This window comes from Harpia harpyja, chromosome 21, assembly GCF_026419915.1.
Source record: "Harpia harpyja isolate bHarHar1 chromosome 21, bHarHar1 primary haplotype, whole genome shotgun sequence".
Lineage (NCBI taxonomy): Eukaryota > Metazoa > Chordata > Aves > Accipitriformes > Accipitridae > Harpia > Harpia harpyja.
This window is the reverse complement of record NC_068960.1, coordinates 3,138,036-3,160,640: the sequence shown is the minus strand read 5'-3', so window position 1 is coordinate 3,160,640 and position 22,605 is coordinate 3,138,036. Positions and strand designations below refer to the sequence as shown.

At 45.3% G+C, this 22,605-nt stretch overlaps 1 protein-coding gene across 5 annotated transcripts in view; it reads right to left on the bottom strand.

Annotated features, from left to right (window-relative positions):
- Positions 1-22,605, bottom strand: part of LOC128134739 (voltage-dependent T-type calcium channel subunit alpha-1H-like) — a 129,112-nt gene that overhangs the window by 11,717 nt on the left and 94,790 nt on the right. For 4 of the 5 annotated variants that reach the window (XM_052772815.1, XM_052772818.1, XM_052772816.1 and 1 more), the window contains 7 exons: positions 16,916-17,067; positions 14,823-14,932; positions 13,542-13,675; positions 12,904-12,974; positions 4,101-4,179; positions 1,848-1,969; positions 1,020-1,340 (listed from right to left, as the gene is read on the bottom strand). In XM_052772815.1, the coding sequence (XP_052628775.1) occupies positions 1,020-1,340; positions 1,848-1,969; positions 4,101-4,179; positions 12,904-12,974; positions 13,542-13,675; positions 14,823-14,932; positions 16,916-17,067 (989 nt within the window). Of the gene's footprint in view, positions 1-1,001; positions 1,341-1,847; positions 1,970-4,100; positions 4,180-12,903; positions 12,975-13,541; positions 13,676-14,822; positions 14,933-16,915; positions 17,068-22,605 lie in introns of all 5 variants that reach the window. The other variant, XM_052772817.1, reaches the window with a different exon arrangement.

Genomic DNA, 22,605 nt, shown 5'->3' with positions numbered 1-22,605 from the left:
ACTGAATTTCTTTTTACTTAACTTAATAGAGTCTGATAGATTTTACAAAAATCTAATTTAATGTAATTTAATCTCAAATCCCCCATTGATTTTGTGGTAGATTTATTTGCAGTCATGGTGACAAAGCAATTTCATATTCACTCTTAATCATATGCTGCTGACATGGGATGAGACAATTATCTCATGTCCCTCCTTCCCCCCTGACTTCCGATTGCCCTATTTTGCTAGAGGACTAATAGAAATCAGAGAACAGGCAGTGTCTGGAAAATCAACCCAGGAACCTCCAGCTTCTTGCTGAGGGGCTTTGACAATTCCCAGGGTCCAAGTCAGCCATGCCATAAGCAGAGCATAAGCCAGTGGGAAGCTGCGTGCTTACACCAGTGCCAGACATGCCCTCCTGAGCTCCACGCTATGATCTGCTTGAGGCTCCTCTGGAAATCCCAAAGTGGGATTAAAAAGAACCTGAGCAGTATATCTGTGTCTGTGTGAAGGGAATTTATGCCATCCCTTACTGTATGTGTCAGGGTTGACAGTGCCAGCATTCCCAGGGCTTTATGAGATTGCTCCCTGGTGCTGCTGCCCATGCTAAAATGACAAGGACCAATGCGCCAGCTGGGAGCAGGACAGAGACCTGTGGCTGTTACGGTTCTGAACTTAAATTCACAACCTTTGAATGAACTGGAAATGGCAAGGGATGGGCTTTCACCCCTCCCCCAGAACAACGGTCAGGACAGCGTTAGCCCTGGAGAACGTGTTTCAAGCTGCCTTCCACTTCAGTGAGCCCTCCTGAGATGACTCAAGATGTGGAGGTGGCGGTGACATCTCTGCCGTAGGGGAACCCGGCAAAGCTGCCTTCCTCCCACGCTGCCCTGTCTCCTGCCTCTTTGGCTCTGTGTCACTCGGGATCTGACTGCCTGATGATCAGACAGCAGTGACTGGTGAGAACTGTCCCCTCCCTACCCTGAGCACAAGAAGAGCAGATGCGTTATGTGAACTATTACCAGGGCTTGGTCCTTCACCTGCACCGCTGACTCTGACTTTGTGGTCTCCCGACTTCTGTAGGGTACCCTGCTCTCTGGGGCCACTGCACCTCCCCTGCTCCCACTGTTGGTCGAGGTGGTTGCTCCTCTGGACATCTCCAACTCGATCTCAGCATCCATCTCAGCATCCTCCTTGGCCTCCTTGTTGCTCTCCTCCAAGTGCTTCATCAGCACTGCCACCACCACATTGACTAGGACGAACTGTGCGATGAGGACGAAGGTGACAAAGTAGACAGGAGAGATAACAGGAAGGTAACTGAGGCAGTGCTTGTCTTCCCGAGTGCATTCCCGAAGAGTGTCCTGCAACAGAGAGGGAGAAGTGAGGGATTAATAAGGGCTGGGGCTTTGCTTGGGCTCCAAATACAGAAGCATCAAAGATAACCTGCTGAGGACTGAGAAGCATATAATACCATACCCCAGACACAATGGCTTGTAGCTACAACTAAAATGGATAGAAGAAAATATGGACACCATGAATTACATCCTCTACAAAGAGGAGGATCATGTTACGTCCCAAAGGCACAGGTCACAGAGTACATGGTTACTCCTCTCAGCCACAAGAACTGGCATGATTTTCCTAAAGTATTATGTATATATATGTTAAAAAGAATGAAGTTTCAGGTTGGGTGAGACTTAGGAGAAATTCTCACTTCAAAATACACTTGGCTTTTAAATGGGAAAGTTTAATTTTGAAGTTTTAAAAGGAAACCTTTCCTGTTTTCACACAAGAGTTGCCTAAATGTGTTTGAAATCTGTATCTATATATCTACAGAGAGAAGCAAGTACCCAGACAGAGACTGCACACACCTTCATGATACCATTCCAGTTGTCCCCCGTTGACACCCTGAAGAGGGTGAGAAAGGCCATGCCGAAGTTGGTGAAAGTTGCGTGCCGGCTCAGACCTTCGCAAGGATTTTCTTCGCTGCAGTCTGCAGGAGAGAGAAGCAGAGCATGTCGGTGAAGCCACATTTGCCAGTACTTAATCAGAGCACCTCCCCAAACCTGGTTTGAGACCCTGAGATATGTCACACTGATACATGGCATCAGGGAGGACTGCTAAGTGGTGATCTCATGGTGGCCTGCAGCTACTGAAGTGCAGCAGCAGAGATCATGTAGCCAAACTCTTCCCAGTGGATGCAGGTGATATAATGGACAGCAACACACTGTGGCTTAGGAGGTCCAGGTTGGACATTAGGAAAGCTGTTTTAATCTGGAGGGCCCAACAGCCCCGGGACAGGTCACCAGAGAGGTAGGGTTGCTCTGTCGTCGGAAGTTTTCAAGATTTGGCTGGACAAAGCCACAGCTATTCTGAGCTCCTGATGGGGCTTCAAGTGGGAGGCTGGGTGGGGGCCTCCAGAGGCCTCTTCCACCAACACTTCTGTGATTCTCTTGACTTTACCCCAACAGGCAGAGCCAACACAGAGAGATCTAAAAGGAGGTGGAAACAAGCAGATTTGCTGGGCTGTCTCAACAAATACTGCTCTACAGTAGCCTTTTTCTGTTATCCTCTTGATTATGTCCTTGTCTTGATTATTTTTTACAGGATACGTCTACCATGGGGGATATTTCACTGAGATAAAGTGGAGCAATTTGACATTTTTCCCCTAAGAATTAATATACTAATGAAAGTAAATTGAACATATGAAATACCCCTGTTTCCATAAGACACAGGCTCGTTAAATATTCATTAGGACAGGCAGCAATGTCTCTTGCTATGGCATTTCACTATTAGGTATTTGTTTCAGAGCCAAATAGGAAGACAAACCAAAAAAGCAAAAAAACCCCACAAATGACCAGTCTTGGGGAGCGAGTGCTGATGGTTCTTGTGGCTGACATGGACTAGCAGTGTCTGGGAAAAAGAAGTGAAAGTATTTCCAGGTTAAATCAGGATGGGAAGCAGTGTGCTGACTGCTTGCAGCTTGCCCCAGACAAGATCAGGGCTTTCCCAATCTCTGACCACATGCTGTGGTTACCTGGAGGCTGGCACTGGCAAGGTGTGTATGTGGAAATACAAAAAGGATTCAGAGCAGCAGAAGGTGCCTTTGAGAATAAGACATTTTTCATCTTTGTGGCTGAAGAAATATGTACCTATATATCTAGATATGTAATATAAACCCCACAGTATTTCATTTGGGGTATACGCAGAACTAATTTTTTTCCAGAATTTGTTGAACACTGAAAAATAATTTGTCTTTGGTTGAAAGAAATATTCTGCTTTCAGGCATTTGTAATCCAAGCAGAGGGCTGGACTCATAAAGGGGATTAATGACAGCCATAAAACCACCGCAGAGAAAGGGCCCTTCTGATGCTCTTGAAGCCCTAATTGGGATGCAAACATTGAGAAAGCAGACACATCTCCTTCGAACAGCATGTTTAAAGGCAGTGACTGCTTTGGCCTGGCTAAGCTGGGCAAGGTAGGGCTATAGTGTTTTCTCTCTGACTCCACCCGATTTTCCTTTTAGTGGTGGACACATTCATGATCAGCTCTGCAGTATCCTCAAGCCGGAGGAATAAATGATGCTGCACAATCAGGAACCAGTGGATGCTTCCTGATTTATGTTGAAAGGGGAAGGCGATGCTGAGAACAACAATGGACAGACAAGACTTGGGCGGCTAGAAGAGCAATGTTAGCCAAGTGCAGAACTAACGGAGTGTGGTGGAAGCTCCAAGGAGGGACGTGTTTATGGTGGCATCTCTCCAGCACGAATCTGACTACCATCCAGCTTTGCAGACTCATGTTGTGTCATGAAGTAGCAAACTTCCATCTTTGTGAACATATCCATGCTGGACAATTATATCTAAACAGTAAATAGTTCCTCTACAGCCAAGGGTGGTGTTGAACAAATCTCTAAATGTGTGTGTGTGTGCACATTAGACAGGTTCTGTATTACATCCTTATGTGTCATCTGCGACCCTGAGATCAAGAGAAAACTTTAATCTTCAGACCATGAGCTGTGAAGCTAAGGAAGGCCCAAGAATGAGAGAGGTAAGAAAGGAAACAGCTAGATACCAAATAAACATCAACCGGATGAAATAAATTGTGTCAGGCACATTACTCACCTAGCTTGCCAAACAATTCCACTCCCAGGGCAGCATAGATAAAAAACAGGAGCATAAAAAGTAGGCCAAGGTTCCCTACCTACACAAGGAGAAAGCAGAACAAGGGTCAGGCAAGTTGAGTTAATGAATTAAATTGTTCCATCACATTTTAAACATAAGCAAAAGAGGGACTGGTGGCCAGAGGCTAATTATCATCTCCCCTGGCTTCCAACACCCTGGTCCCCTTTCACAGGTCTGCTTTAATAGACCCAGAGAAGTCTCCCATGTCGGGGAAGGAGCAGATACTCCCACACGCAAAGCAGTCTCTGTAGCTAGTACCTCTCCATCGCCCTTCCACTTACCCAGGATGCTGCCTTCATCTGTAATTTGGCCAACCTGTAGCTGTAGCCTCAGTGGCACTTAGCACTGCACTTCAGTGCAGTGGTAGTTTAAGTGACCTTATGCTCTGGTTTGAGTTTTAAGGGCCTTTCCCTTCTGTTTGCCACGTTTGAAACTCTCTGAGCATGAAGGCTGAGGGTTTCAAGGCAGTGACATTAACAAGACATGTCTCAAGCCACAAGAGGAATTGTCTGGTTTTCAGAGGCTTTGCTGGCCTGGAGGGCTTTCAGAAAAGGAACATATGCTCCAGTAAGATGTAAGTCTCGCCTAGCCTCGCCACTTTACAGAGATTTCTCAATAACACTACCTGAATTTTAGCTTACAGCGTCTCAAAAGAAAAGTCTTATTCCATATACCAATGCAGGCACCTTGCAGTTCAGACACTGCATGGTGTGCTACTATGAGGTATTAACGTGCACTGCAAGGTGGCTGAAGGGGGTGGTAATAGAAGTGCAATAACGCTAAAGGGAACACAAAGGTTTTTAGTAACAATGGCATTACAGTTATCCACACTGGACTCAATCACTACACGGGGTCGAAGCCTTTAAAATATCTAAAAGAGCAGATTTTTTGTGATTCAGGCAGAGAATATGAAGGGCAGAGTAACCTGACCAGCTAACCACCTGCATTTTACCTGCAACTAACTCTGGTCAAATTTACCTTTCCTGCCACTTTTAAATGCCTTGTGTCTATGGGCTTGTAATGGAGATAGAGCAATCAAGTTCTCCAGTTAGACACGGTGTCACAAGCATCATTTTATCTCTAAATAAAAATGAACTAGGTGGTGATTCGGGTAGTCAGGACGAGGGATTCATGATCTCCAAGATATCTTCTAGTGAACTCTTCAGTTTGAGAGAGCTTTCTTCTCTGAGGTGGCACAGCCACAGTGTTGCTGTGTATTTTGACCATGCTGCTTAATTTCATTAGAAAGGTTATTAGTATGATACCTGTTATCATAAAATTAACACAGCTATCACTTATGAAGTAGGGGTTTTTTTTTTGTATTAAAGAAATGGGAATAGTCAAATCACCCGGTGGAGACTGTAATTGCTATAAAGCCTAAACTGGCTACTACACATAGAGCTTTGCAATTCCACTAACATTATTACCATACTCCAGGGAATAATAGAGATAATACAGTGATGTGGATGGCTGGTCTGGATTATTTCATCTGCATGTACTGTATTCTGGAATAGTGTTTCCTAACTCATGTCTGTGAGACCACTGATGGTTTGTAAGACATTAGAAGGCAGTCTGCAAAATGATTGCAAATTAGAAAATACAAGAAAGCAGGCACATGTGCAAATGCACACACACGCACTGCCAGGGAGGCAAATGAGCAAATAATTAAAGGGAAGGAAAATAAAAGTGATAAACAAGTTTTCTAGGTTGAGTGTGTATTAAAGCCTGATGTTGTAGCACTGCAGAAGAGGGTCTTGGATTTTTTTCAAAGAAGCCTATAAGCTGAATATTTTACTGCTATTTTAATGCCTAATAAATCAGCCTGCAAACTTTTGGCATTGATGAAATTCCAAAGAATTTAGACTAACATCAAAATTATTACCAGCTTATCAGTCAAAACTATTATCTATCTCTCAACATGCAAAGCATGTTATGAGCTGACATTGCTCATAAACAATTTGCCTACTATCTAGTGTGCATTTGTAAAAGATTCTGTATTTAAGATCATGACTAATTGCATTACTGAACTAACGTGTCTCATAACAAGTCCTTCAAAGTCCAGTTTACACTCATGGGTTTGCTGTATAGGCTCAAGGCATCACAGCTATAGGAATACTCTAAAAATGCTAAGAGAGGCATGTTTGCTAATGTGGTGTTTGCTGGTGTCTAAGGTTGCATCTGCCCTTGGCTGAGAGCAGACACATGGGCAGTTCCAAAGCTCAGCTGATGCACAGGATCTCTTGGGAAGTGACTGAACATCTGACTCTGATTTGGAAACATGCCTATGTGAAAGAGAGATGTGGGGGACAGCAGCAAGTGAAAGATCCTGGGATGGGTGATGGGACTGCCTTCACTGTTAAACTCCATCCCACCCTGTATCTAGACATCCAGAGCTTCTCCCTGTGTGCACAAGAACAACCTGCTGCCCTGACCATCCCCTGCAGATGTAGCATCCACAGGGGTACATGCAGGCAGCTGGTGGCTCCTGAGTTTGGAGAGAGCAGCCCACAAACACCTGGTGCTCAAGAGAATGTGGTGGAGCAAAATGGCTCACCTCTTGCTCAGGTCTATTTGCGTAGCTTCTGGCTGTACTGAATCAGTACAAGTCAGTGCCAGGTTTAACATTTTGTCAGTATTAGCCCATGGCGCTCTGGTACATGACCCTCAGGAAAGGAAAGGAAGGTCTTCTTCAGCCCATGGCCATCATCAAGGCCTAAGCACAGAGAAGGACCCAAGACGTTCTCAGAGATGGGCTGAGGTGGAGGCAGCGAGGTCAGCCAGCGGTTGCTGAGTAGCAGAGAAGGCAGACTGTATGTATGTCTGTGACCTTGAGTGAGTCATTCCTCTCCTGTAACTCAACGTACCCATTTGTAAAACCCTTGTGGACAGCTAATTAATGTCTCTAAAGTACTCTGAGATCTACTGAGACCAGGCAAGAAAAAGATTATGCATGAATCATGTTGCTGGGAGGAACGGGAGGGGGAAGGAGCACATGCAGGCACTTTTCTCCAGCAGCCAAAGGCTGGGATGCCTGTGCTGGACTCTCCATCAGGGACAGAGATCCAGCTCTGGTCAGCAACCTCCACTTTGGCAGCCGGTCACCCAAGCAGGCTCTGAGAAGTGGTTCTGCTCTAGCAGTACTGAACAGGTCAGCCCATGCTCTGTTTATCCATCAAACTGGATAGGTGCCTTTGGCTGGGCAGAAGAAACTACAGATAACCCCTCTCTCTGGCAGCCAGGGGCTATCCATCATTTGCTGTGGCTCCAGTGTTGAGGGGAAGCTGTGGCCTGTAGCGAGTGAAGCAGAGATGAACAACCTCTTGGAGATATTCTTGGTGCCCTAAAGTATCTCAGAGAAGCCATAAGACAAGACAGAGACACTGGTGAGTATCTGTGATTCCTCCTAGACCTTCACTTTCTGGCATCCTGGCTGTCATATACTGCTGGCAAAAGTGTCTGTGTGCCTGGGACAGAGGGATGCTGTGGGGAGAGAGGCAGAGTCCTCCATCCCACCCAGAGGAGCTGGGAGGGCCTGTATGAAGAACCACCACCCTTCACCACCCCGCTGAATCTATGATCTACCACTGCAAAAGCTCTGGAATAACCCTGCTCAGCAGCAAGGAAAGTGACTCTCCTCTCCACAAACCCAGCAAAACCCTTCTCCCCCTGCTCCTGTGTGGCCTGGGGAGGCTGTCTCTGCTTTACTCTTGCAGACATCATTGCTATTAGGTTTTTGCCTCCTCCTAAGTGAGGCTGCAGTAGCTAAGCACCACTGCATGTCCCATCAGAGTTCAACCTCTGACCTATGCCACTATCTGCAGGCAGACAGAGCAACTATGCCAGGTTGTGATATGCAAGTGTCTTGCACTGATCACGTACAACAGGACACCAACCACCTGGGCACTATCACTCCTCTGCTGCACTGTCAGCTGTGTGATCCTACCCAAATCCCTCTAGATCCTGCTGGCCTGAGGCATTGATGAAATACGTGTCTTCTGCTGCCCCACTCCTGCAATGGCTGGCTGAAGCACACTACAGTTCCTCTTGTGCCTCTTCCTGCTCTGACATCAATTATTTCTGCATCACTGGCCCACACCTTGGCATTTCAGTTGTCCATGCAGGCAACACACACAGCTCCCTGGGATGCCTGTCAGGAGCAATTTCTCATAAAACTAAGCCCCTGCCAATCCTTTCCAAGGACATGAGTCCTCCTCATCTTCCTTCCAGCACTCTCCAGCCAAAGCAATAATCCTGGCAGCAGGAAAACACAGGCTAATTTATGCGCTATACCCAAGAGAAAATGGACACATTTGTCTGCTTGGAAAACGGAGGCCATCTGTGTGAATTCCAGGACTAGTGGAAAGGGCCAGACGGACAACCTTGGAGGCTAAAGTCATCTCACTGGTGCAACCACAAGGCCACTAGCTGAACTGAACGGGCTCCCCTTTCTGTGTATCCACTCAGTCTCACAGAGACCGGTGCTAACAGCCAGCAGAAAGGTGGTTTCTTTACCTAATGACTTCTGCTTCGCTACTCAAATCTCTGAGGCATCTCTGTACTTCTTTCCAATGTGCAGCATAGCACACATACTTATCTTCCAAAATCTGTCTCATCTGCAATGCTTGCTGGTAAGACATTTCTATTCTTGCTCTCTGAGCTTCACAGTCACTGTGGGGTTTCAGTGTCTGGCAAAAGCAGACTATTGTTTCTGTCCCACAACTGCTGTTAGGCAATGCCAGAAAACCTCTTCAAGAGCTGGAGTTGAGATAAGCACAGGAATTACAGCACCAAGAAGAGTTAAACTCCTGGACGGGAGCTGACTACAGATTCTGTCCTTCAGGACACTGATAGAATGAGGAGTTCTTCACTTTTTTCTTGGCACAGAGTCCATCTGGGGGGAGTTCCAAGCTTTGAAGACAAAGAGGAGATATACTGTACAGTCCTGCATTTAATTAATGTGCCATTCACAGACCAAGTGAGAAAAACGAAGGAAAAAGAACCCAGATCTTTTGATAGGAAAATTCCACATTTTACTATTATTGGCCCTGTAGAGCCAGGATGGTGATTGGACTGGATTCCACTTTGTCCTCTCCATCAGGAAGAGTACTGGCAGCTTCGCATTGACTGCAGGTTTTCTTACTGGCAATTGATACAAGAAGTGCTGTGCAGACTGAGCTGGGCTGCTTGGTATGGTGGATTCACTTACTTACACAATGAGCATTTTAACCCAGCCAAATGCAAAGTTACAAATCCGAGAGCAAAGTGCAGGCCATGCTACAGAAAGGCTGGACTGTACTTTGGAAAGCAGGGGATATGAAAAAGACTAAAGGATTACCATCAAATAGGAGTCTTACAGAGCAGGCATTGCTTACAAAACCGATGCAGCCACCAGATGTATAAGCAAGGGAATATTCAGCTGAAGCATAAGAGTGGTATAATTCATTATATAGCCTTAATGGGGCCAGAGCTCATAAAAAAGAGGAAAACATTTGAAACAGGTCTTGAAAACCTGCTTCATACTGAGACATTAGAGGAATTCAATGTTCTTCTGTTTGCCAGACTGCAAGAGATTATTTTATCTCTTATTGCTCCAAAACGGAGAAGTTCTAAAAGAAAAAAAGAAAAATTACATCCAATGAAAAAACAAACTTGGCTAATTCAGACTAAAAACACCAGGTTTTTTTAGCAGGAGGAGTAAACATCTACTGGAAGAATGTATTTCATCAATAGGGGATGGCCGATTGCCTAACACTTTGCATCCTTAAAACAAGACCAGGTGACTTTTAAAAGACATGCTGAAGTTCAGTGCAGAGCTGTGTGGCTTGTGTTATGCTAGGAGCAGGCCTCTGCAATCACAGGGGAGTTTTTGGTCTGTGAATGGCAGCACTGAACTGGCTTAATTAGGACTGGCAATGTCTAAATGATGAAGTCAGTGTTGGTCATGCTAGCCCAGCTCTTTTTAGTTGCTCAGTTTAAAGCAGTGGATCTATTTCAAGTTTACACCATTGGAGCTGATTTTAGCACTTCATACTTTAAAGTCCATGACAGATTTCATTCATTCTCCAAAAGGGTATGCCATGAGGGTACACCTTCAGAGGTGAGGCTGGCAGTGCCTTTCTAGGTGACCATGGTCCCACTACTAGTTCAACCTCTTGGTCAACCATCTGTGAAATTGGAAAACTTGGATTCCTGTTTGAAAGGGAGATGCTGCCTCAAGACTGCACAGTGGTGGGTAAAAGAGCCAGCGCTGCACAAGCACAGATGGCCTATGGCAGGAAGGTGATGATCGATTCACACTATCCCAAACATTTGCTAGGACTAAGAGGGCATGGAGGTGGTGGGCAAAAAAGGTGCCATTTGAGATGTTGCCCTGACTATTCTTTCTGTCTCTCTTGCCTCTCTTCATTTGTTCTCCTCTGCTCCAACTCATTTTTTTCAGAGACATGGAGGAGGAGGAGATCTCTGAACTGGTAGACATGAGGCTACCAGACAAGGAGGATGCAGTAGGGTAGGAAGTCTTCCTGCATTGAAACCAGCAGCTCAAGGTCAGTCTGAAGTTCCAGAAGAGGAGACTAAGCCTGTACTGTGACAGCTTCAATCTTGGATCAAAATGCTAACATTCCCCCAAGTCTGGGGATAGTTGGTTCTCTAAGTGTTATGCAAGCTATATCGGCGGCTGAATAAAAACAAATAGGAAGCTGATGAAAATAACCCAAAAGAGAAAGAAAAAAATGTGTACTGCAATGACAATACCCTGTCATCGTAAGCCCGTAAATGGACATTCTACATACACCAGACAAGAGTTTCGCCAAAACCTTAATGAATAAAGATCAAATTCATTTTTCTTGTCACTTAGCAGACACATTCAATGAGGATTTTCCAGCTGTGGTTTTAGACTGCTAAATTAACTGGGGTAGGAACTATTCCCCCGCCTTTGAAATGAAAGCTGTAGCTTTATGAAGAGCGATTGTTGTCAGAGAGGTCTTCCCAAACTTCCCTTCTCATTTTCTGAATTTCACTGGAGGACAAAATGGCATTTTTATCTGCACAAGATCTGCTTGGAATATCCCTGGGGATTTCCCTTTAAAAGAGACTTTGGTTTGAATGTAAACTGCAAAAACACCCCAAGGAAACAAAAAGCCTGGCCTGCAGCCACCCTATTGTTTGGGGGGGAGAGAAAACAAGGAGAGAGTGAAAATATGCTCTGTAATCACAATGTTTTCGAAAGAAAAAAAATAGACACAAATCAAATGCTTTCTTGAAATGCCAAAACAGGGGTCAGGTTGGTAAATTCCATGCTTTAGTCTCAGCCAAAATCCTTCACTGAAAAGGAAATCTGAATACCAAAGGGTAAATATCTCAGATTAGAAACATCTTTATGGCAGTGATGAAAAGTAAATGGGTCTTTCCAAGAAAAAGAAATTCCCCTTGTTTTCCAGTTCATTTTGAATAGATCATAGGCTTCTTTGTACTTAGCAACTAATTCATAGGGGTATATTTGGGTAATTACATGTCCTAGTTCTACTGATTCTCATATGGCCACTCATATTCTGCAAGAGATGTCTACACCGTGTCTGTTTTTGGCCAAGCCACAGTTTGGATGGCCAAGCCTCTGCCTTTGAGGCCTGACTCTCCCGGTCCATGCCAGGGCACACTACACTGCCTTTTACACAGAAGGGAGTGGGCCCACTCACAAAGCTCCTTCCAGCAACTCTGCTGTGGGATCTTTTGGAGGGGTTGAAAACTAAGGACTTGTCTGACCATGCTTGTGCATCCTAAAAGTGCTGCTTCTGAATTGCCAGCTCAGAGAAGAAGGCAGCAGAGTTCTTCTGCCTCATTCTTCATGGCCTGGCACCTCATATTGGTACTCACTTGTGGGTAAAGCATGGCAGTAAATGTTTCCAGTACTGTCTGGTGGGATACAGGATCCTGGTGATACATGAAATTGGAATGTGTAGGCAGCTGAACTGACTCTAAAGACTGAAAGATTAGGACTCGGACAATCAAACTCACAAACTAGCAGAACACAGCTTAAGTAGCATAAGATTTTAAAAACAAAGGAATCCTAAACTTCTTGGAATTCTTCTGATGTACTTTAGATCTTTTTGAGGGAGGAGTGCAAGTCAGCAAAAAGTTTCTTTCCTTCTTTTTTTAAATAAATAGATCCATAAAAAAGTGGTCCCAGGAACTGAACACTTGAAGGGTTCTATCAAATATCATTAAGACTGGCAGCATCATTGTTCCTCTTGCAGCTCATGAAAGTATGGTGATTTGAGACCCCACTTCAAGCTTTTAACATTCAGAAACATCTTCCCCATTTGCCTTTTAAAGTCTGCAGCTCCTCTGTCAATAAACATGGTTGCTCCTGTCTCACAAAGAAAACTGCTGAGCTGGAAGCTGTCTACTTCCAATGCTTTCACCAATAGCTTTCTCTGTCTATCCTTGTGTTTCCTGAACTTGCCAGTAAAATCTATGTTTTATAAGAGCTCTGCCTACAGCAATTGGCTCTCTGTGAACTCTTTTTCCATTATTCCGGTTCTTCCATGTAATACATACTATGTGAGCAGGATGTGCCATGCAAAACTCTGCTACCAAGGCACTGGTGGCAGCAGAGAAAGCTGATATCCTCCCCAGGTGAATTCTAGTGCCCACCAAACATGGTGGCACAGAGCCGTCCCCAGGTCCGAAAGGCACAGAACACCAAGTGGAACAAACTGGGCATGGATGAAGTCTGAGGGCTTACCTGGGGAAGCGCTTGTACCACTGTGTCCAGGAGAGCTCGCATCCCAGTGGCCATTTTGAGCAGTTTCAGCACTACAATGAGAATCAAAACCTGATCAGCAGGGCTGGGAAATATTTCAAGCAAAATCCATAAAGGAAATCTAGCTTCAGGTTTACATCTCGCTTGCATCTATTCATACAGATGGCAAGCTCATTGCATCCTGGCAGGGCCCACAGAACATCTGAACATCCTGACTACTTCCCACAGCCATTAATGTTAAGGACATCAGTAAAACAGACCAAAAGCCAGAATAACTCCAGCGTGCCCTAGCAGGAAAATAGGAAATGGGAGAGTGATGGTGAGACACTTCATCAGTGAAAAGCATCATCTCAAGCTCTGATCCTCCCTTCTCCACTGCTTCCCACTCTTGTCTGGTATCAGTAAAAAGGTCTGTGATCCCAGGTTTGAATTAGGGACAAATCTAAGATGCCACTGGAAACACCCATGAAACCCCACCTAGCTTGTCTCTGAATTGACATTTTGCAGCCTCATTGCCTAACTGTTCTCAAGTTGAACTGAAACAGCAGGACTAGAAGAACAAATGGCCAAACAAATGGGTGTCTGGAGGGATGGCTGGAGACCTACGGAGCAGGCCATACCTCTTGCTATTCTCAGCACCCGCATGATGCGTATTATTGTGGGATTGATGGGCAGTGCAGCATTCATCTCAATTTCCTCCAGCGTTATTCCCACAATTGATAACAGAACTATGGCCAAATCCAGCTGATTCCACCTAACAGACAAAGAGAGGAAGGACAAAAAAAAAAAAAGTCATACACAGACAGACACCCAAGAGCAGAGAATTATCTGTTAATAACAAGCACAAGCAAATCCTAAACGCCTCTCCTCTCCAATATCTGAGCTCACGACCTTCTACATGGTACAAGATCAACTCACTGCAGCTGGCATAGACAGCCTCTGAGCCACAAGCTGCTGTAGGCTGTGAGTGGGAAGCGTCCCTGCTTACTTCCAGGTCCCTATCATCCCCCTGCTATCCACTTGGAGCCACTCTCAGGGACAAGATACTAGGCTAGAGGGACCTTTGATGTGATGCAATACAGCTGCTCCCATGTTATGTCACCTGTCTTTTGAATTACTTCACTTGAGTATCTTCATTGATTTATAGCCTAACACTTGTAAATGGCCTTCCACACCAGCACTAGAAAGACAGTAAGATGTGAAGAAACTGAGTGTCTTTCCCATGCAATTTCCCTCATAAGTAATATTGCTGATAGCAGCTTCCAACCGCTCAGTCAGGATAAATGAATCAAACAAGCTGATCGCGTGGAAAAGTGTCCAATCTTACCCTGCTCCCCAGCAAGTCGCCAGACCACAACGTGCTTTCATACACATTTGCTTCTGGCTAAATTTGAGGCAGAATAAGATTGGTAGGTCTCTGCAGCTGGGATCTGAAGGCAGTGGGGCTGAACACAACTACCTCTGTCTTTGCCAAAGGCTTTACAAAGCCAGCGGTCTACCAAAGGACTGGTTTTGACTGCAGAGGAGACTTTTTCTGAGGAACTCTGTGACCTTGGGTTGTGAAAACGACTCTTTTGAGGACTGGAATGATGCCAACAGGTTGTTTCTCGCCTCTAAGCTGAGCCGGTTGGACCTGGTGGAGAGGCAGATACTGGGGGAAAGCGTGTATCCAGAATTTTATAAGATTTCCTGAATTCCTTCTGCAAAGCAGTACCAGCAGTTCTTAGAAATTTTAGTTCCTACACTATAAAGTTTGCACCCACAGAGAGACAGCCCTTTGCTCTTCCTTGCACACAGCATGTAGTACAATCATAGTAACGCTACATTTACCCAGCATCTGGCTTTGAAACTGGGTCAGTACAGCTCTATCCCAAATGCACAGGAGTTTAAAATACTCTCACCTGTCCTTAAAGAACCTTCGAAAACCAAATGCCACCAACTTCAGAACTGCCTCGAACACAAAAACTATGGTGAACACATAGTTGCAGTACTTCAGGGCTTCATCCAGGGACTGAAAAGAGAGAGACCAGTTAGACGAGCCTAAGATATCCTTTCCTATAGCCCCTGCAGAGGAACTGGCAGGCACAAGGGTGGCATAGGCACAGAGATGTAAGAAGTAAAGTCCTAACAGCTCAGTTACAAAACTGCACTAAATCACACAGCAAAACTCAAATAAAGGATTAGACACTGATGCAAACAAAAACCTCATAAGCACTAAAACTAGTTGTGCTAAAAATGTCAAGAGCTATCAATCCTCCAAGTTCAGTGCAGAAATTGTTCAGTCTGAATCAGAGAGAAAATTTTACCCCTTCCCCATCTAATAAAGTTTACTTCTTCTGAACTGCCTAGCCTTGAGTAGAATAAAAGACTTGATGGATCATTTCTTTATTCCAGCATGGCAATCCTTAGGACAATGGCTTTGCTTAAAACACTCAGAAAAATAAATAATGTTGGAGATGGATTAAATCTTGCCTTCTTGAAAAATGTTAGATCTCTAGAGCTGGCTGAAGTATATCCATATTTGGTGCAATGTTCACGCTCTCTATAGAGTTGCTCTCGGAAGTCAGGAATCTGCAGTGTTTATACTTTAAGATGATGAGTGTTTATAATGGATTTCATTGGAACTGTAGGCCAACAATAGCAAAAGAATCTTGCTGGGACCTTAAAATAGATAGTTGCAGAGTGAAACAGCTCTTTGGTTGGGTAGACATTTGGGGAGAAAAGAGGGAAGGGGATTTTAGTTAAATGTAGTCTAGGTCTCTTACGATAAAAAAATGATAACAGTGAACATCAAAACAGACACAACTAGAAATAAAATGCAATAGAGGAGTCTGCAAAGTAATGTCTGCTTTGTTGACAGAGGAAGCCTCAGGCCACAGGAAAGCTCTCCTCGTCACATTTGTGAGATGACTGTGCTTTGCTGATCCCAGATATGTGGGATGAACATGCACTGATTTTTTGGGAACAAGAGCTGAAAGTTTTTCAGATGTTGGCATTCCTCAATGCACTACTACCCCTACTTTTGTTCCAGTGCCTAAAATAAAATGGCAATTTAAAAGTATGTGGGACAATTTGCTATTTCATCTGAAGCACACTGCCTGAGCCTGAATTTTCATATCATTTGTGATGGTTTGCATTCAGATTTACGCCACTGGGTTTTACATGAATGTAAAAAAAGTATAAATAAGACCTAATCTGGATAAGTAACATTTACATGCAAAACAAAGGCTGTTATGCAAAACAACTATGGGGCAGAAAAGCACACAGTCAGCTGGTGTAAAACACACAGGCGTTACCCTGTGGCTTGGTGCCCCTCTGGCCTGGCTTCCAGGAGACATTTGCAGGTTACCTGGCAGACCAGGCAATACTAGAAAAGTAAACACTGAACCTAGAGCTCCATGAATGATAATGCGATCTAAGATTAATCTATGCGGCAAATGAACAGGCTATATGATTTATGCCAAAGGTTCTCTTGGGACAGAAGGATTTTATGATACATAAAGAAAAGACGGGTTGTACTTAAGAGTTGGTTTATGCTAAATTCATTGAGGAAAAGAAACGTTGCTCTGCATGCATTAACTTTATATCTGTCAGTGGAATATTCTAAAATTCTGGACTGTTTTACTGTCTGAGGGTCAGTCACGGCTGGGATCAGGAGAGGAAATATTTGGACTGGTCTTTTCCTAGTAAAAGTTTAGTTCGCTCTCCATTAGCCTTATTCTCTGTTTTTTTATGCAAGAGCAAGGAAATCAAGCTTTTGGCTGAGGCAAATGACTCCCGAATGGTAGAGCTGGTCTAGAGTTAGACGGATTGCAGTGCTGAGTCTGGAGCCTGACGAGCCTTTCAAACACCAGGGAATGGTCCCAGGGAAGCAGGGCTGGCTGCAGACCTCACTGGTCAATGGTATCCCAAGGGAACAGCGTGTGGTCCTCAGGCCCTCTGCTACACCACACTGCTGTGTTTCACAGCCGACACATTGATTGGTGACTCTTACCTTTGGCTGGTTGTAGTGCTCCATCGACATAGTGATGACATTGACCCCAATGATGAACGTGATGAAGAGGTCAAGATAGTGGCTGGTGCAAAGGGTATGAATGTACTTCCGCGCTGGGGAATAGTCAGCATAGTAAGGCCTGCGTTGGGCTTCTGCAGAAAAAGACAAAGAAAGGCAACGCAATGAACGCAGGCCCTGCGCGGTTGGCAGCCATCACAATGTGGCCTGTGGGTCGTGTCTTACACACGCCCAGATTCAGCACGTGGGAGAACTGATTCAAGCAAGCCACGTGAAATGGCCAAGTGCTTCTACCTAGAACCTTCAAGAACCATCGCAGGGTTATCAGGCTGAGCCAAACCTCTTGTGCCCGCAGAAGGGACCTCCATAGCTTTGACAACCAAGTCCGTTTTTCTCCTAAGTGCTCTCTGTTCTTACTGCTCTTTCTCAGGCTAGAAGACAACCTTTTTGCTTAATGGGACTCTTGTCACAAACCAGGAAGGTTGAGAAGCAGGAGGGAAATGAGACCCAAAGCCAAGAGAAAAAGCTTCAAATCCAGCAAAGCTTCAACTCCAGTTTAGAGGAAAGGCTTAGGGCAGGTCTCATCAGTCTGGACTCTGATATGCATCTCTCCTAATCCCACTGATGTCAGGCATGTTCCGCATAAGAGAGGAACATAACCTGAGCTCAGCTTCTGTTAAAGAAGGCTTTTGGTGTATTTTAAAGGTCTAAAGAAAACATAGCGATTCCTGTGGCAAAGTAGGGCACATGCGTGAGGGTTAGTAGCACACGGGAGAGCATCAACAGCAATGGAGCGGGGTGCTCAGGCATTTGTCTCTACAAAGACTATCAGCACAAGCTCCTCTGGAAATATAAAACCAAGGGCATGGTTGCATCTAAAAAAACATTCAGGCTATGACCACATGAATTTTATATCTGCCTCCGGTCATGACTCCTCCTTTCTTCGCTTTGAAATGCGGAAATTTCTGCACATGACCAAGTTCCCGGGGCTGTTCCAAGGAAAGTGTTTGGACACTGCCCTGTGACCGAGTTGTATTTACTGTGTGTGTGTCTCTTAAATTAGACTGTGACCACAAGATGGCTGTGGGCACTCGGATGGAGTCAAATTCTTTTCAAACTTAAGAAATATAAATATTCAAAGAGTGTACTTAAGGCCAAAGTCAGCATTACTGTAGATTTTGCAAGTGGAAGAGACATGTTAGGTCATACTAAGTCAGAGAAGGATTGTTCTTAACAGAGAGGGTTTTTTTGCAAATGTTTTGGCAAATTCAGCTTTAAATGCATGAGGAGCTGGGAAAAAGGAGTTGCTTCACCTTAAAAACAAGGAGGGAAATAAGTTCAAAAGTACTCAGTGCCCCCCTGAAATACATCTTCCACTCCTCTCATCTTGCTAATATCTTTCAGATGGAGTGACTCTTGAAAGGTGGGGTTTGTTTTTTGGTAGTGCAACTGATGCCAGATTACAGTCCAAAACCCTAAAATAAATTGGATAAAGGGAAACTGAATCTGTTGCTCTCTTTCAACTACTATTTTTTCTGGTAGATAAAAGTGGAGTGGAGGAATTCGAAAAACATTTCCTTGTGACCAGGGTCACCTAGACTTATTTTTTCTGCTAATGGGTGTGGAAAAACAAGATGAAAGCAAACACAATTGTTTTTTAATACATTCTTCTGTTGCTTTCATGTGCCTTAGTCCTACCAGTCATCTTGGACTGGTAGGGCTGTCTTTGCTTCTGAGTTTGACTAATCTTCCGGTGCGTCTAAAAAATAATAATAAAAACATTGCAGTACAATATTTATTTAAGTCTGTCCAACATGCTTTCATGTGTATTCAGGATTACAACATACTTTTTCTTTTTTTTTTTTTGGAAATGTCTTCTTGGGAATGCAAAAAAATCAGCTTGTTGGGAGGTCCGAGAATACCCCAAATAGTCAAACATTATATTAAAGACTATTTATTAATAACTAACGGTTGATTAATGGCTCTCAGAAGAACATTAGCAGGGATGGGTGGTATGTGAATACACTGGCTCACAGCACATAAGGAAAACAGGCTGTAGGTGATGGCAGCTACCTCTAACCTGCCCAAATGCAGCCATTGATTAACTATTCAGCAAAAGATCACGTCTTTATTATGTTTTATAAACTACTTACATAATTCTAAAGCATAATCACAAGAAGACATTTCCCACTGTAAAGCCACTGAACAGAAAACCTTCTAGGCTGCCTGTCAGCTACACAGCTCTCTCTTTACACGGGCTGAATATACAAATAGTAAGGAGGAGCCACCCAGCCATAAAGGTGGGTCTGTTTTATTGTGTGAAATTGTCTCAGAGGTCTGTGTCTGTACACTCTGCCAGCGCTCAGTGCTGGCTATGCCTGGTCAACTGGTTGCTCAGAAAACTTGGGATACGTTTAACTTGAGCTGGGGTGAGGGAGCGCTAGGAAATGCCTTACTCATTTAGGATGCACTACAACCCTGAAGCCAGGTTAACAGATGAAAAAGAAACTTCTCCTGGGGGGACACATACAAGGACAGTCTTGGATAAAGTTGACAATGCTTCGAAACACATGCAACAACACTGTCATGCTCAGTGCAGTAACCCATGCAATGTCCATTAGAGGAGATACCGCTCATGCGAGGCTAACAGGAGTGAGCAGGGGTGTGCAGGAAGGACAGGCCAGCTTCTGCTCTTGGCGATGCTGGTGTTAGGCCGGGGTGATCCCGTGAAGGCAGAGGGCTTGCAGCAGGGTGAAAGCAGCGAGCGATCAGCCACACAGCTTCACTGCAGCTCTGACCCGCTCCGAGCAGGAAGGAGGCTGCGTTTCAGACCTCCAAGGCCCCCAGCTCTGCTGGGTCACTGCTCATTCCTGGTCCCTTTAGGAACAGGAGTGTTACTTCAGTCAACAGCACAGCAAGTGGCTCTGGCCTCCTCTCAGTTCAGACACACATTTTTAGCTCTTAGTGAGAAAATACTATGTTATTCTGCCCCGTTTGGGTCTAAGTGTTCACTGTACACACCTACTGCTTCAGCCTGCTCAACCAGAGACGTGGGGTCTGCAGGAGAACCTGTATGAGGAGAACAGTGGACATTGGGATGTGGGCACAGCAAACAGGGGAGATCTAGTGCATCATTAATTACAGTAGGTAAAATGTAACCTGTGCCTGGTTTCTCCAGGGAAATGGTTTCTGGGATGAGACTCCAATCAGCCAACTAGCAGACTTATATCAAACACAGACAAGTATCCCTTCAGCTGCAGCTGATCGTTTGAATTGGTGGAAATGCAGGAGGGAAAGGAGAAACCATCAAACATATGCAAAAGGAAAACCACAGTCCTTTCTTGCCCCCACTTCTAGATGTTGGCTAATGCTTGAATCTCACCTCTCTGAAGAGTATTTAAACTTCTTTGCTTGTGATTCTGCTGACATGAAAATTAATGAAGCACTGTCTCCTAGCTTAAAAGCATTTAGGTTGGCATTACAATTGCTAGCTACAGCTCCTCCATTATTCTCCTCTGCATGAAACATTAGAAAGCCCTAATGGGTTTATACGCATGCTTGGCACAGAGTAGCTCTATACCTGCAGCTGCCTGGAAAAATAAGCAAGATGGTTTGATAATTCCCTAGTTGGAAATACTAAACACTCAGATATGCAGTGCCCAAAATTTTAGTTACAACTCAAATGTTTCTGCTGGATACAGAGATGGTTGTGGCATTGAGAGGATGGACTAATTTAAATACCACTGTGTGCTGCCCACGATTGTTCACCCCTGGAGAGAAAGGCTTACAGTCAGTGCTTTGAAAGGCATCTCTGCTGGGTCTTAAAACAAAACTGGCCTCTTCCTCCTACAATGCCCAGACGCTCAGCTCTGTGTTGGGAAATGCCTCAGAGAAACACGGCTGTGGCCACGCTCTTCTCGTACAGAGTGGAAATCAGGCAAAAGCATTTCCTTTTCTGAGTTCTTAGTTTTTGGGGTCCTCAAGGGACCAGTGACTTGGTGACACTACTGAAAGGCACTCTCTGCTCCCCAGCCAGGGCCTCCCCTGGGCTGTGTCAGGCATTTCCAGCTTTTCCAGCGTTGCCTGCACTGCTTTTGGCACGCAGTGTCACCCAGACCCTGCTTGCAGCCTTTGAAACCCAGAGCACTGCCTGCATTTGACCTGACATCGTGCTCTGCTCAGTGGGCCAGCGGCTGCTGGCTTCACAGCAGATACAGGCAGGTTGGATTTGGCCCCATATCCTGAACGCAGAGGAGATCAAGCCGATCCATGTGGTTTTAATCAAGAACTTTAATCTGGGGAGGCTTGTTTCGGTCTGTGTCTTCTGAGAACCTCATTAAAAGGTTAGGAGCTGCAGGATTATTAAATTACACTACACTTATTTATATAGTAGATATAGTGGATGGAGGTAGTGACTGTGTCAGAAAAATACCCTAGTTTATCTTGAATTTTTACTTTCACATGAAAAAGTATGCTGTGCAGTTCTGCCTTTAAAAACACATCAAATGCATTCTATGGCATATTCAACCCCCTGCCCTCTTTTCTCACGTGAGCAGAGTTAACTGGCGAACCCAGTGCCTTCTTTCAGTGGTGGCCCTGGCCTTGGATGAGTTAATCTCAGCCCAGTCGTGAAGGCTGGGCCCTGCGGCCGCTGCTGCTCTGTCACGGCAGCCCACAGTGACGTGCCTGGCTGATAACTTGGGTCCATGAGCTCCATTGCCGGTGCCTTGAGTGATGCTTCTCACAGGAGCAGAGGGAGTCAAGGCATGCTGACAAGGGGCGTGGGGTGTCACCCTGTCCCAATCCCTTCATGGAAGTGGCCCTCAGAAACTTTTTGGAAAGGTCTGAGGTGCTGTCTGACAGCAGGAATGGGGGCTGAGAGGTACCTTCCTGCCAGGCTCCTGAAAGGCCTGAAAAATACCCGCAAACCAGACACATGATGATTTGCCATCCCACCCGCGTGGGGGCTGATGAAGGAGCCGTGTCCTGCTGCAGGGCTGTGTCCTCCACGGAGCAATCCCTCTGCCAGGCTCACAGCTCTGCACACAGGGTCCAAATCCTGGACCCAGCCTGCAGAGCCTGGCATTTGTACCCAGAGCCTGCTTGGATGGGACCATCCAGGCACTGATAAGCTGAGGTTTACCCCATTTCCAGGCCTGAGCCCAAGCCTACTATGGCTCAATGGTGCGTTTCTGTGTGTATAGGTACCTACAGATGCCCAAAGACCTCAATACACAGAAACACACACAGGGTTGCTACACACAGAGGACATTACAGACAGGAGATGAAGACAAGATGCCAGGCAGACGGGGTGAGTCCAGATGGACAGGCATTGCTCGGATAGTACATCTGTTAGCTATGCTGGATTTTACTCTCGTTAACAGCCCTAATTCTTCCTCCCCTTACGGTCTCTTCAGGCCAAATGCTAGAACAGCAGCTAAAGGAAAAGCGGGGCTCTCTGCTAGGCTTTCCAACATAGGCTCCTTGCTTCTCCGCAGAATCACTAGTCTCGTGTGCCCACCCTGCCCCATGGGGACTGGCCTCTCCCCCACTCCTCTGTATGGGTAAGACACACAGCGCTGGGGCACGTGGAAAGCTGGCCAGCCCGCCGTCACCGTGCAGCATCCCATGCCTGCACGTGCACACAGACATTCCCCCCCAGAGACTCTACC